This window comes from Buteo buteo, chromosome 5 (assembly GCF_964188355.1).
Source record: "Buteo buteo chromosome 5, bButBut1.hap1.1, whole genome shotgun sequence".
Lineage (NCBI taxonomy): Eukaryota > Metazoa > Chordata > Aves > Accipitriformes > Accipitridae > Buteo > Buteo buteo.
Genome location: NC_134175.1, coordinates 25,958,978 through 25,973,423, shown reverse-complemented (window position 1 = coordinate 25,973,423; position 14,446 = coordinate 25,958,978). Strand labels below are relative to the sequence as shown.

Sequence of the window (14,446 nt, the reverse complement as noted above, 5' to 3'; positions counted from 1 at the left end):
AAACTGATACGTTTATCTCAGATGATGTTTTGAAAGCCTCCAAAAGTCTGGCAAGTGAAGAGTCATTTTACATGTATTTCAAGAACATTTGAAAACTGGACGGTTCATACTTCTTATGCCAACAAAATTGGAAGCCAAAGTAATGCTTCAAGATGATAAATATGCACAATTTCCCTTTACTGTTGACTTATTAAAAAACACTTTGTGACTTATAATTGGGAAAAAAAGAGGAAGAGATGGGCTAATTGTGTTTTGAATTAAGTCCTTCCATTGACTATTTTCAGCTTAGCAAAAGGATAACTGGAAACACTCCAGAATACATTTTGTGTACAAAACTAAGGACATAATTGAACTGGCAGAAAATGAAATTAATTTAAATTTTTTGAAGAGTCTTTAGAAGAAACACAAAACAAATGTCTGCCATGCCTTGTTTGTTGCATATCTGTGGCTACTCTCACAAATCAGAGACCAACATCCCTGGCATCTGCCAACCACACAAAACATGGAACACAGGGAAAACTACTCAAACCTTGAGCTCCCAAAATACAAGAGCCAATAATGCTCTACTCCTCCAAGAGCTAAAACAGACCACAACTGTTCTTTAAATCACCTACAAATAACATGTGAGGCTCAGCAATCCAACCCTGTTCTAAGACACTGTTGCCTACCAAAGACTGTATCTACTATGGGTTGATTTCTCTGCATACAGAAACAGTTAACTGCATTTTCACACAATATAACATTTAGTAGTCGTACATACAACATGACCTACAATAATCTTTAAGGTGTAGGAAAGCTTCTGTGTTATGCCAGTGTGTAGCAAGTATTATTTTAGTGACATGTCCATACAAGAACCAAGGCAAAATTGCCATGGAACACAAACTTCGTCTTTCCTTATGCCCATTTCAAGTTTTCCACTTTATCCCACAGGATTTATTAGCCAATACAGATTTGTCTATGTGTGCTGAGCTTATGTTACAACCATTACTGTCATGCCCCCAAAGCTCCCTTGTTTTCCTCGACAGAAACGTTAACATTTACACTGCCACTTTCTCTGCCAAGTGAAGCAAAGTACCTGTGGTTTTAATGCACTGGCAGTCCCCTGTCATGACTTTCACCTCTTATACATCAAGCCTAAAACTACAATGAACTTAAGTAAAAGCTTAAAAAAAAAAATCATGTAGCATTACCAACTGCTAAATTATGCATTATCTTCATATGTAAGTCAGAATCTCTCAGCTGTGCAAACTGGTTTATAGACATAAAGAACTCCATCGTGTTGGGAGCAGGAGGAGGGGGAGTGATGCTGTACTGTGCCAGACCAGATGGCAGATTTCAAACTTATCTGCAACCTCGTCACTGAGTATATGCAGGACAGTAACAATGACTGTCCATGAATGGACCCTTTCACTGCCCAGACATAACTAGCTACACGAGCATGACCACAGTTCTCTATTCTCTCCCCACTACTTTCTTCTCCTATTGCTCTAGCACAGCTCACTGAAAATAGAGACAAGTTCTTGGTGGCAGAGGGGCCAAAGGAAGAAGCCAAAAGATAATATGGGTGGGTGGAAGGGACAAGTTAGTCATATAGTCATCACCCGCCCGACCTTTAACTCATGCTATTACATCACTCATTTGGTCTACATTCAAGTAAAGTATCCCACACACAGAAACCAACATTTAAAATGTATGCCACTCATTACATAACTAAAAGTATAGAAGACAAAACATAACCTACCAATTTAAGAAAGATTACTGTTCAAGCAAGGACTTGGGAAATAATGTTGTGAAGCCCAAATTTCAATTTAGCAAAAATTACGGGAGGCTGGGGTGGAAACAGCTCTTCTCATACAGCAATGCTTAGAGGAGACTAAAGACAAGAACATAAATGCAGACAGGCAACACTTGGTACCACCAAGACAAGATCTTGAGACTACGAAGCAATAGTCTTTAAAGACATTAGTGTTCACAGCATCCAAAGAGATAGTGTTAAGAACTGTTATGAAAGGGTGAAAATTAAACAAATCATGATGACAACAAATAAACCCATGATTTTAGACAAACCAGGGAATTCCAGTCAACTCTCCTGTAAGTGGCATGGAGACAAATTCAGAATGAGAACAACACGGATGGTCCTGGCCAACAGAACCACTGAGAGTTATCATCTGTCATGATGCTGATGCATCTTCAACCCCAGGAAGTTCCTCCAGCACAGACTGCTAAGAAGGAAGAGGAAGACAGTGACCCTAAGGTGCCTGTCCAATGGCTCAGGCAAAAAGATTTTGATAATCCATGACCACCAGTGAGTGCATTCCTGCTTCCCCTTCCAGCCTGCAGTTCTTGGCTACAATCCCCCTACTGTGCATCAGCACACATCAGACTGCTCTGAGCCTATGCAATTCATCCAAATAACACAGAATGAGCCCCAGAATAAAAGTGGTAAGTTCTGGTGTGTTAAGTACCAGTAAGTGCTAAAGCTGGGACAAGGGAGGAGATGAAACAGTGTAAATAAAAGCTTCGGGGAAGGAAGAAAGAGAGGAAAGGGAAGTGACATCCTCTCATTTTCAGTGGTTGTGGAATTGCAGCCTCTTTCCATAACATTTGTCAGTATTATCAGTCAGAAAGTATACTAGACTATACATACCTTCAGTGGGCCAGCGCATGGCAATTCTTTTACAGGATTTCCCTATATTTCCAGGTCAGAGAGCTCTTAAATACACAGGAGAATTACTTTTTATGATAAAATACTTAAGTTAATAACTGCAAATCTTAATTTCCTTTTTCAGACAAGCATTTCCTCCTATCAAAACAGTCTTCCGTTTTACTTTGTTTTATTGGAATCACAAGAGGAAGACCATAACATTAGGTTGTGGAAGAAAGGATGACTTTTTAAAGTACCTATACTGCCTGGAAAGGACAGAAAGGATCAGTCAAAAGGGCAGAGCTGCCAAGTCACTGACCTCTTTCGTAAGAGCCACAGCAGCAAAGAAAAATTTTAAAGGTCAGCTCAGCTACAGACAGTCTTAAGGAAGACAGGCAAAAAGAAAAGAGCTAACTTGAAGCACAATGTGAGAATTATAAATCTCAAAACAGATCTGCTGTGACCATGAAGTAATAGCCTCCCTCACTTTCTGCATAAAAACCGGTGTTTTTCCCTACATGGGCACTACATCTTGTCATCTTCATAGAGGGATGTCCTCTATTAGAAACAGCACCATTGAGTCAACTGTGTGGGTGGGAGGGTAGAATTCAGCCCTACTAGGAAAAGGTGTTTTGGTTCAAAATCTAGCCATGAAAATTAATAAACCCCTGTCCTGGTTTCAGCTGGGATAGAATTAACTGTCTTCCTAGTAGCTGGTACAGTGCTATGTTTTGAGTTCAATATGTGAAGAATGCTGATAACACTGATGTTTTCAGTTGTTGCTCAGTAGTGTTTAGACTATAGTCAAGGATTTTTCAGCTTCTCATGCCCAGCCAGGGCACCTGACCCAAACTGGCCAATAGTGTATTCCATACCATGTGATGTCCCATCTAGTTGAGGAACTGGGAAGGGGGGGGCAGGGATTCGCCGCTCGGGGACTGGCTGGGTGTCGGTCGGCGGGTGGTGAGCAATTGCCCTGCACATCATTTGTACATTTCAATCCTTTCATTATTACTGTTGTCATTTTATTAGTGTTATCATTATCATTATTAGTTTCTTCTTTTCTGTTCTATTAAACGGTTCTTATCTCAACCCAGGAGTTTTACTTCTTTTCCTGATTTTCTCCCCCATCCCACTGGGTGGGGGGGGAGTGAGTGAGCGGCTGTGTGGTGCTTAGTTGCTGGCTGGGGTTAAACCACGACAGTCCTTTTGGCGCCCAACGTGGGGCACGAAGGGTTGAGATAACGACAAACCTGACGAGAGCTTGTTAAAACAAATTTGTTTTAAGCGTTCATTATGTTGATTTATGTATTTTTCGAGTTGTTGCTCTGGTTTTTAAGGCTCTGTTATGTATCACCTCGCTTGTTGTATGTAGTTCCTCTTCTACTGCTTATCATCCGTGGGAGGTGGATTAAGGTTTTCGCTTTGATGTACGGTATAACTCTGGTTTATGGTATGATAAAGTCATCGGCTGTGGGATTAATCCGGTATTTGCATTTAGCATTGTCACCTTTATACTGTGGGAGCCATCTGTGGGAAACTATTAATAATTATACCATTTACCTTTCCTCCATGGAAAACCAGTCTGTGGGTGGGGTACCTTTCTTCCCCTCTCCTTTCGCCTTCAGTCCAGTTACAATGGTGTTTGAGAATTTTGAAAAATTTGAATACTCCTGGAATGTTGGGACTAGCACGGTCCTAGCCCTACTGCTAGGAATTAGCATACTTCTGAATGTGGTTCAGCTCTCGTTTAAGGTTAAACAGCTATTTAAGAAGATCACCCAGAGATGTGCCCCAAGGCTAGATAATTATGAGTGGCAGGGTGTGTGGGGTAGCATGGGCAAGTACCTAGGAAAGTGGGCACCTCCAATGTTTTGGAAATTCACCCCTGAACAAGTGCAGGATCCAGAAGAGCTAGTAAAATATTTGGAAGAGGTATGCTGTCACCCCGGCAGCTCCAGAGAGATACAAATCACTGCAACGTGCTGGGGCCTGGCCCATGCCTATCGAGCCCTGTTCAACACCACTCAGTACCCTCAAGGGGAAGAGAAAGTCTGTGGATCTAATAACAAAACGATGAGCACCGCGGCCACCCAAACCTTGGCAACAGGCGCTGCGGCCCCTCCAGCCCCGGCAAGGAGCATTGCAGGCACCCAGACCTTGGTGACAGGCACCGTGACCCCTCCAGCCCCGGCGACGAGAACTCGGGCTACCCAAACCTCGGCGACGGGCACTGTGGTCTCTCCAGCCCCAGCAACGAGTACTGCTGCTACCCAAACCTCGGCGACAGACACTGCGGTTATCCAAAACCCGGTGAGGGATACTGCAACTGAACCAGCGGACCAACCTGCACCAGCATCAGTTGCCCCCGTACAGAAAAAGAAATATACAAAAAAATCAGTTCACTTAGCGAAGGATGAAGGTGAACCAGGGTCATCACGGGAACCGGAGGAAGAGGCAGAACCAGAGGTAATAACCCGGTCCCTATCCTTGAGTGAGCTGCGGGACTTGCGAAAAGACTTTGGCCGCCGTATAGGAGAGCATATTATCACCTGGCTTCTCCGATGCTGGGACAATGGGGCTAATAGCTTGGAATTAGAAGGTAGGGAAGCCAAGCAGCTGGGATCGCTTGCCAGGGAAGGTGGCATTGACAAGGCAATTGGAAGAGGGACACAAGCCATCAGCCTCTGGAGGCGACTCCTGTCAAGTGTGAAGGAAAGGTACCCCTTTAAGGAAGACGTTATATGTCAATCAAGCAAGTGGACCACCATGGAAAAAGGTATTCAATATCTGAGGGAATTAGCTGTGCTAGAGACAATTCATCATGACCCGGACAACCCACAATTACCCAAAGATCCAGATGAAGTCCAATGCACATGACCCATGTGGCGGAAGTTTGTACGGAGCGCACCATCGTCCTATGCCAACGCATTGGCAATAATGGCCTGGAAGGATGAAGAGGCACCGACAGTGGAGGAAGTGGCTCGCCAACTCCGTCAATACGAAGAAAATCTCTCCTCCTCCCTACAAGCCTGCATTGCAGCTGTGGAGAAGCTGTCTGAGGATTTCCAGCAATTCAAAGAGGATATGTCCTACTCCACACGTGTAAGGACCAATGTCTCAGCTATTAGGAGTGAGCGTTCCTCTGCCCAAGAGAGAGAATATAGAAGGTACACACCGCGAGGTGCCCTGTGGTTTTACCTATGTGATCAGGGAGAGGACATGAGGAAATGGGACGGAAAACCTACCTCGGTCCTAAATGCACGGGTACGTGAACTGCGAGGAAAAACCACTACAAAAGGGGATTCTACCAGGAAGAGATGCAACATATAGATGGGCTCGAGACCGAGGGGTGGACCTGACCATGGACACTATCGCACAGGTTATCCATGAATGTGAAACATGTGCTGCAATTAAGCAAGCCAAGCGGTTAAAGCCCCTGTGGTATGGAGGGCGATGGCTGAAATATAAATTCGGGGAAGCCTGGCAGATTGACTATATCACACTCCCACAAACTCGCCAAGGCAAGCGCTATGTGCTTACAATGGTGGAAGCAACCACCGGATGGCTGGAAACATATTCTGTACCCCATGCCACTGCCCGGAACACTATCCTGGGCCTTGAGAAGCAGGTCTTGTGGCGACATGGCACCCCAGAAAGAATTGAGTCAGACAATGGGACTCATTTCCGAAACAACCTCATAGACACCTGGGCCAAAGAGCATGGCATTGAGTGGGTGTATCATATCCCCTATCATGCACCAGCCTCTGGGAAAATTGAGCGATACAATGGACTATTAAAGACTACATTGAGAGCAATGGGGGGTGGAACCTTCAAACATTGGGATACACATTTAGCAAAAGCCACCTGGTTAGTCAACACCAGAGGATCTGCCAATCGGAGTGGCCCTGCCCAGTCAGAATTTTTACATACTGTAGAAGGGGATAAAGTCCCTGTAGTGCACATGAAAAACATGTTAGGGAAAACAGTCTGGGTTACTCCTGCCTCAGGCAAAGGTAAACCCATTCGTGGGATTGCTTTTGCTCAAGGGCCTGGGTGCACTTGGTGGGTGATGCAAAAAGACGCAGAAGTCCGATGTGTGCCTCAAGGGGATTTGACTTTAGGTGAAAATAGCCAGAATTAAACTGTATGATATTAGTTGCTATATAACCCTGCTACTGTATGTTATCATTACTATAATTGTTATATGCTATATCCATAGTACTATAGTAAGAATCACTTGGATCAAGCAAGAAAGAACTGTGATAAAACTGAGCAAAGCGCCGTAGAGGTGGAACCGGAACTGACTCCAGCATGTAACAATCCAACAGTGCACACCATCCTCCTACTGCGTCAAATGTCATCTGCTCCTCACACCGCACTGAAGCCCGATTCTGCTCTACCGACTGAGAGGACTTTGCACCATCCCTTCCGCCCAGACAGACTGGTATGACAGATGGAGCCCAGAGTCGGAAACTAAATGAACTCAACAAACATTTTATGAACATAACCCATGAACTAAAGAACTAATATCTCTGTGTGTATATACTTTTTTATATATATATATATATATCTCATTGGTCATATGTCTCAAAGAGATGGAAAGGTGGTGATGATTGATCAGAATGTAACTAAAGGTATGGAAACTGAGCATGACGTCAATGGTATAGAATAAGGGGTGGATACTGTCCTGGTTTCAGCTGGGATAGAATTAACTGTCTTCCTAGTAGCTGGTACAGTGCTATGTTTTGAGTTCAGTATGTGAAGAATGCTGGGGCGGGGGGGAGTGAGTGAGCGGCTGCATGGTGCTTAGTTGCTGGCTGGGGTTAAACCACGACAACCCCTAACAGTAGTTTTCAGGCACTAAATGAATTAAAAAGGAAATAAACTCCTTTGTTGGTATCCAATGATTCCACCAAAGAATCCTTGGGTTTCTGCCCATTTATAAGGTGAATTTCATTTTAAAACCACCACCACAGTATCTATCACAAACTCCAAACAAGGTGATTTTCCCCTTTTCCATTCACCAGTGCTAAGGAAAAAAAAAGTTGCTTCACAGTAAGAAGTCCCATTCCATTACATAACAGTTTTAATACTGAATAGTTGAATACAATTCTGAAAACTTGGGGAAAATTTCTGAGTTGAACATCTTCCTCAGGCTACTGAAATTAAAAAGAACAGATAGAACAAAACCAAAGCAGAACTGTTAATGAATGTAGAATTTTCTTCTGCTCTCAAGAGGAGAACAGAATTTGATTCTCAAATTACTAACACTTTCTGGTTACCACCTTCAAAGGAATCACTCTTATCAAGTTATCTGGGCAGAAGAACAATAGCCACATTCTTATGAGAAGCAATCACTGGGTTTACAAAGGCAGCTCTCACTTGCCTTTGTGACAAAAGCTTTTGGGAGTGATTTTGAGTCTTGCAGTCAGTGGCTAAGAGCTCAGAAAGCAACTGAGAAAGCAACTGGAACACTTGCAGCAATATAGATTAGCTTCCTGTGAAGACAAAGCAACTTCTTGACCTCTGTCTCTTGATTCACCAACATCACATTACTTAAGTGGAGCATGTGGTTTGTTGATTACTCATGCCATGCGAAGAACTGAAAAATCTGAGAGACACAAAGGGCAATCTTGCTCGTGCCTCAAGGATATCACTCCTGAAGAAGGGCTGAGATCTAGATGGAGACCTGCAAAATCAACTGCAGAAGACATCCTGCATTTTTAAAAATAAAGAAATGCAAAATTCAAGTTTTTCTTGTGCTATGCAAGTTGCAGAAGTGTAACTGATTCAAGTAAGTCATCTTTATAACATGAGAGACAAAAGTGCAATACTGCCTAACTTTCTACATTTAAAAAAAGAAGACATACCAGCACAAATAAGTCAGAGATTAAAAAAAACCCACCACTAAAAATAAGGCTTGTCATACCACAGAAAGACAAATGACTGACAAACAATATAATCAATGATTGTCATAGGCTGGCTCCAACACTTAGGCCTACAGCAATACTGCAAAGGTTTGCATTTTAATTTTCCAAAGAGAAAAGGACACATTTACATATACCTGTTTTGCTTCACTCAATACAAATCTCCAGTAAAAACATACTGAACAATAACTTTGTATACAAAAAGGAAGTTCAACTAAACTGTCACACATTCATTTCTCACCATTTCAAATAAAGATTTAAATCTAAGTGTGACCTTGATGAGTTGATCATTAGACTGACAAGCCTGCATCATTCACTCTTTACATCAGATGAACTTTTGCTGCAGATGGGTAGAGGCATGCTTTCAGCACAGCTCATTGAAATTAGTGTTAATTATTGATTAGAATAAACTCAGCTTGTTCCAGTTTTCTCCCATAAAAGAGAACACACATATTAGTACAACTGACTTTTGAACAGGCCAGATTTCTGTTTCGGAGAATATTTCTGCAAGACAGCTTCTAGTTTAAGTTCTCTAAATTCACCGGAACGTTTTCCCCATTTCCTCACACGAGTCACCAGCGCTTTTCAACGTTCCCCTGTTTTTTTACTGAAAAGTTTCCTCTCTGATTAAGCAACACTGAGGCATCAAAATCCCAAATGAACATCTGCTATTGGTGTATCCCAGCCCAGTTGTTTTTCTGTGTTGTGTGTTGCTTCAAAGAGTTTTCCCTGTCGTATATTAAACAAGAATATTAAGTAGCAGCAAATTACTGGTATAGTATAGCTCCAGATAGGCACTCATAAATTGCTCCATGTGCTTCAGGTATTCAGTGTACTGTAACAGGAATGTATTCTTGTCAGTTGTATTTTTGGTTTTTTTTTCACAGCTATGCACTCCTCAGATTTAAATTAAAAGCAATATATGAGATTTACTTAGAATAAAAACATTAACTATAAAACATGAAAATCCATGACTGGCTTTGGAGGAGGAAGAGATGGGGAAAGCCCTTAAAAAAAAAAAAAAAAGGAAGTACACATTCTTTAAAAAGATTCCTTGCATACAGAAACAGAGAAAGAAGTAGCCACAGCATGTGCAGTCCACGCAAAAGCAACCTTCATCTTTAATCAACCCCACTGCCCTGAAAATGTTTAGCTAGTAGTGTCAGTGGGGGTGGGGGTGTGGAAAGAGTTTGAAAAAAAAAAAAAAAACAAACCCCAAAGCAAACCAAAATCTTGAATTAGTGACACTCTACCTCAGTGATTGGTTGCCCTTGTGATGTCAAGTCCAGTTCCTGAGGTCTCGTCACCTTGTCGATATCCAAGGAGTCCATGCTGGAAGCTGCAGAGGTTACGCTGGAACGGGAGGAGTTACTGATTGAGCGCACCTCAGCATCACTCACTGTGCCAGCAGATGCTGTCCTCCTGTGCTGAGCAGTAACTACTGGTTTGGTGTCTTCTGCAACAGACTGTTGGGCTGCCTCATCCATGCTCAAAGAGGCTTTCTCTAACTGTGCAGTGATGTCATCCAAAGATACGTTGGCATGTGATGGTTTAGTCACCTTACCAGATGAGGAGGATAATCCTTTCATGCTGCTGTGCTTAGTAGAAGGTCGGCTAGCAGGTGGTTTCTGAGCTTTGGATTCTGTGGCAAGGCGTTTCACTGCAGCATTGTTTGCTGAATGAGACCCAATGCTGCTGAGTTCCTGCTCTATGGAACAGAGATCAGCCATGAGGGCATCTAGATCCACAGTCTCCCCCTGATTCAGGGCTTCTGCAACAAACAAAGAGTTTTCAGTACATGTGGAGTTACTTAATTTGTCTGTGCAACTCTTCACTTTGTGTTATCAAATTTAAAAGGGTAAGGGAGCAAAGGAAGCTGTATTTTCTTTTCCCATCTGTATTGCAAAATCTCTGCTCACTGTTAAGCAGAAATTTATCTGCACTACTACTCTTGACCAGTCTAAATGCAATTAAAAAACCTCAACTATTTAGGTTAAATACATTTGCTGACAGAAGAAATCTATGAATGTTCAGATTACATTTGAGAAGTTTAAACTGCTATCCTGTGAACAGAATCTAAACATACATTCGTATAATATCATGCCTCAACTTTTCAAAAAAGTGTAGGTGTTTTGCTAAGCATTTTCTGCTAAAGCAATGCAAGGTATGTAACTGCTATAAAAAAAAAAAAAAACAAAAACAAAAGAACCCCACAAAATACTATACACATACTCAAGCCTTTAAATTAAGGCTTCCTCTATTACAACCAGGGGAAGCTATTTTAAGACAAGGAAAAACATGATTTTTGTTTAATGTGAAATCATTCTGTAGCTATATTCCTGCATCTTGTCCCAAGAAACAAGATGCTTTCTTCCTGTTTAACAGATACACATCAATTCATTCTTTCATGAGACCAGATCCCAGAACGTGTATTTCTGTGCAAACACTACACTACAATTCTCAGACACTAGGTGCTGTAAAAGATACTGCTTTAGGATACTCAAAATTCTGTGCCATCAGAAAGCAACACCTTCAGCAAAGATGTTCTCACTTCAGCTAGGAGCGTATTTAAACACTCTTATATTTTACAAAGTTCTCATTTATAGCTGGAACAAGTTTTTTTCCTAAACTAATAATTGAGGGGATAAATAATTCAACAAACCATTCAAATTGTACATGGAGAAGCGATATGAGAAGTTGGCAAGATTGGTTTCCTGACGGAGAGGTGATCTCTTCACTGGTGCCACAGGCTTGTCTGTATCCAAACTCTGAAAAAGACAAAAAAAAGGGCAGAATAAAGTTTGACAAGTAACTGGACAAGCAAATCTTCAAGATGAGTGAAAATTAATTTTCTCTAACAGAAATTTTCAAAAACTCCTGCAATATTAAAAAACCCAAAAAACTCTATTTCAGGCTTGACTGAAAACATACATCACCATACCACAGAGATTTAGCATCAGATATTCAATGGAGAAGAGATGTTAAATACATTCTGGTTTTTTTAGAATCAAACGGACGGAAGCATATTCTACATGCATTTTTAAGTGGTGTTACATACTACCTCATGTTGAAACAGACAGCTGGCTTACCTGTAACAACTCCTCTGTAGCAAATCGCACAAGTATCTAAACACATCCAAACTGTGGCACCCTCTCCAAAAAATGCACCATTAGCTTATGAGCCTAATCATGGCATAAGTACAAAAAAAGCATTCAATTAAGAATTCTATTTTATTAAAAAGGATTTTAAATTGGCTAAATTCAGGCATTTTTTCTCAATAAGCCTTTCCTGTGAAAAATGTTACATTGTGAAAACAAACCCCACCCAGTTTATGTAGGATAAATTTTTTTAGAAAAACTAATACAGGTTAAAAAAAAAAAGATACAAGACATCTTTCTACTCAATACATTGAATTGTTATGTTATGAAGGCTAATACAGGCATAATATTATAAGAAATATCAGCATTTTTTAAGTAGCAAGCAAGAGGGTACCATGATCCAGCTGGTGACCCAAATGGTGCATGACAAGGTCTGGAGCTGCTGGCCCTGGAGTGACAAGTGTTAGATGGGGAATCTAGCTCTTGCTGTCGTTGAGCCTTGACAGGCCAGCAGAGGGTCTGAATTTAAGCAATGCTTGTACTGATAAAGCTTTCCTGAAGATAAGCTTGTCTGAAAGAAAAGCATCTTCTAGCTCCAACAGAAGAAAGTTTCTCACCGAAGCTTTTAATTTCCATTTTCCAAATCTTTACTCAAGCCTGTGTTAAAAATCAAATGCACTATTTTTTTCCCTAATATTTATTTTTGCTGAATTCACTTCTCAGTTTGGCTTGAACTTAAAAAAAAAAATAAACAAACAAACAAGAAACCCCACACCAAACCAAAACACAACCACAAAAACCCCCACTTTGTTAGGAGGTCAATCACCACTTGATGAGGAGAAGCCAGTGATGCAGCCTTGCCTACCATCAGGTGGAAAAAATCTCACCTCTAGTACCTCTAATGGAGCTTACATATTGTCCCACACAGAATAGCTAAATAATAATAAAAACAACAACAATAATAATAATTTAAAAATCTATAACCCTAGAGGCAGCAGTGAAACTGGAGGCAGAAGAGGCAAGTTAGGGTGCATTATTTCAGACTGAACCCATAGACTGCCACAAAAGATCTCCTGCAAAGCAAATACATTCTGATTAAAAGCACCTAAAACGTGTTTTACTGAATTTAATAATGAAGTTATTTCACATCCTTGGGAACACGTGATATGCTCTCAGTTACCAGAGCACATTCTCCATAACACATTATGATGCTAAACTAGCAGTTTGGAGAACTGCTGAAAACTGCAACCAAAAGCTTAGTTCTGAATGATCATGAGAAGCAAGGTAAGATTTCCTTCATTTAACCTGCACCACAGAGCAGGATAGCTAGGGCCGGATATATGTTAATGCACTCTGCATCAGTGCCAAACTCTGCTCACATATGCTCCAAATTTTGTGACTACATTTTAAATGCTTTCATTAGATGAACAGTTAGAGAGGGCACAGGGAATTCAAATGATCTCATAGGCATCTTAACAATTACAAATCTTTTTAAAAGCACTTCGATCTGGAAAGGAATGTGGGTCTTACTTTCAATCCTCCCAAAACAAACATCTAGGAAATCTAAAAAGGAAGTTAATATTCAAGCAACTCAGGGACAAAAAACCTTTCCTCCTACTGCTCCTAGAATCCAGATGACAAATAGCAACAAATGTTGAGACTACAGGAGAATGCACTTTGTAGCTTATTAGCTCTAACCACCCCCTTTATTGGGACTTTATTGGGACAGCTGCATCAAGACACAATCACTTTCCAAACAAATGAACTGAGACACAAGTAACTGCATTAACTTGTTTATACAAAAGCATATGAGGTCACTCAAAGTTTTAGCAGAAATGTCATTTCTCAGGAGTCGCAAAAGATAGAACGGCAACTGTCAGGCTATGCTGCAGACTGTGTTGTACAGCAATATGAAAGTGAGAAACAAATAACGTGGGTCTTCCCCTTAATTATCTGCTAGTAGGTTTTAAGAATTTTGCATGGATCAGCACACAAATTGAGACATCACCATAAAGTCTATATGTCAATAGTGTAGCTGTAAGCCCCAAGTATGCTTATATATCTAGGCTGCTCATACCTGAAAAAAATGGGGCAGAGTGCAAAAGGTCTCAGATCAATTACCTATTGTGCTCCTCTGAAGATCCTCACTCGAGGTAATTTACAGAGCCCATGCCATCAAAACAGCTCCTGCTTACCATTACAAATCCTTCACAGGGAGTTAAAAAAACAAGAATTACAATATAAAGATTTATTTCACACTGTCTTCCATTCATCTCAAAAGGCAGGATTCTTTATTGCCCTGCATGCACAAGTTCAGAAAAAAAGTGATTTTCCCCTAGAGTGCTATGTACATTTAGATCTTGCAGACAGAGATTTAACTAGAAGATAAGACAGATGAGCCTGAATTTGAAATGCTGTCACATGATTAGCTCAATTTTCCTTCAGTCTTTGGGTAAGACGAAGATGAGAAAAGCTACCTCTTCTCTAGCTTACTGAAACTTAAGGTATCATACCTTTGCTTAAGTCTACATGACAAAGAGGGAGAAGATGAAATATGTTATTCAAGAGGGCCAGCTCACACAGCTGAAAAAAACATAGCAGGCAGTCACAGAAAAATGGCCTATCACCCCAAGAGTCTGGCATACTGTGGTGGGTTGACCCTGGTTGGATGCCAGGTGCCCACCAAAGCCGCTCTATCACTCCCCCTCCTCAGCTGGGGGGGGAGAAAATATAACAAAAGGCTCGTGGGTCAAGATAAGGACAGTTTAATACAG

At 41.2% G+C, this 14,446-nt stretch overlaps 1 protein-coding gene across 2 annotated transcripts in view; it reads right to left on the bottom strand.

The window, feature by feature from the left end:
• The window catches only part of RAPH1 (Ras association (RalGDS/AF-6) and pleckstrin homology domains 1), a 100,242-nt gene that overhangs the window by 48,267 nt on the left and 37,529 nt on the right, over positions 1 to 14,446 (bottom strand). For both annotated transcript variants that reach the window (XM_075028249.1, XM_075028250.1), the window contains exons 3-4: positions 11,237 to 11,342; positions 9,828 to 10,345 (exon numbers count right to left, since the gene is read on the bottom strand). In XM_075028249.1, the coding sequence (XP_074884350.1) occupies positions 9,828 to 10,345; positions 11,237 to 11,342 (624 nt within the window). The remainder of the gene's footprint in view (positions 1 to 9,827; positions 10,346 to 11,236; positions 11,343 to 14,446) is intronic.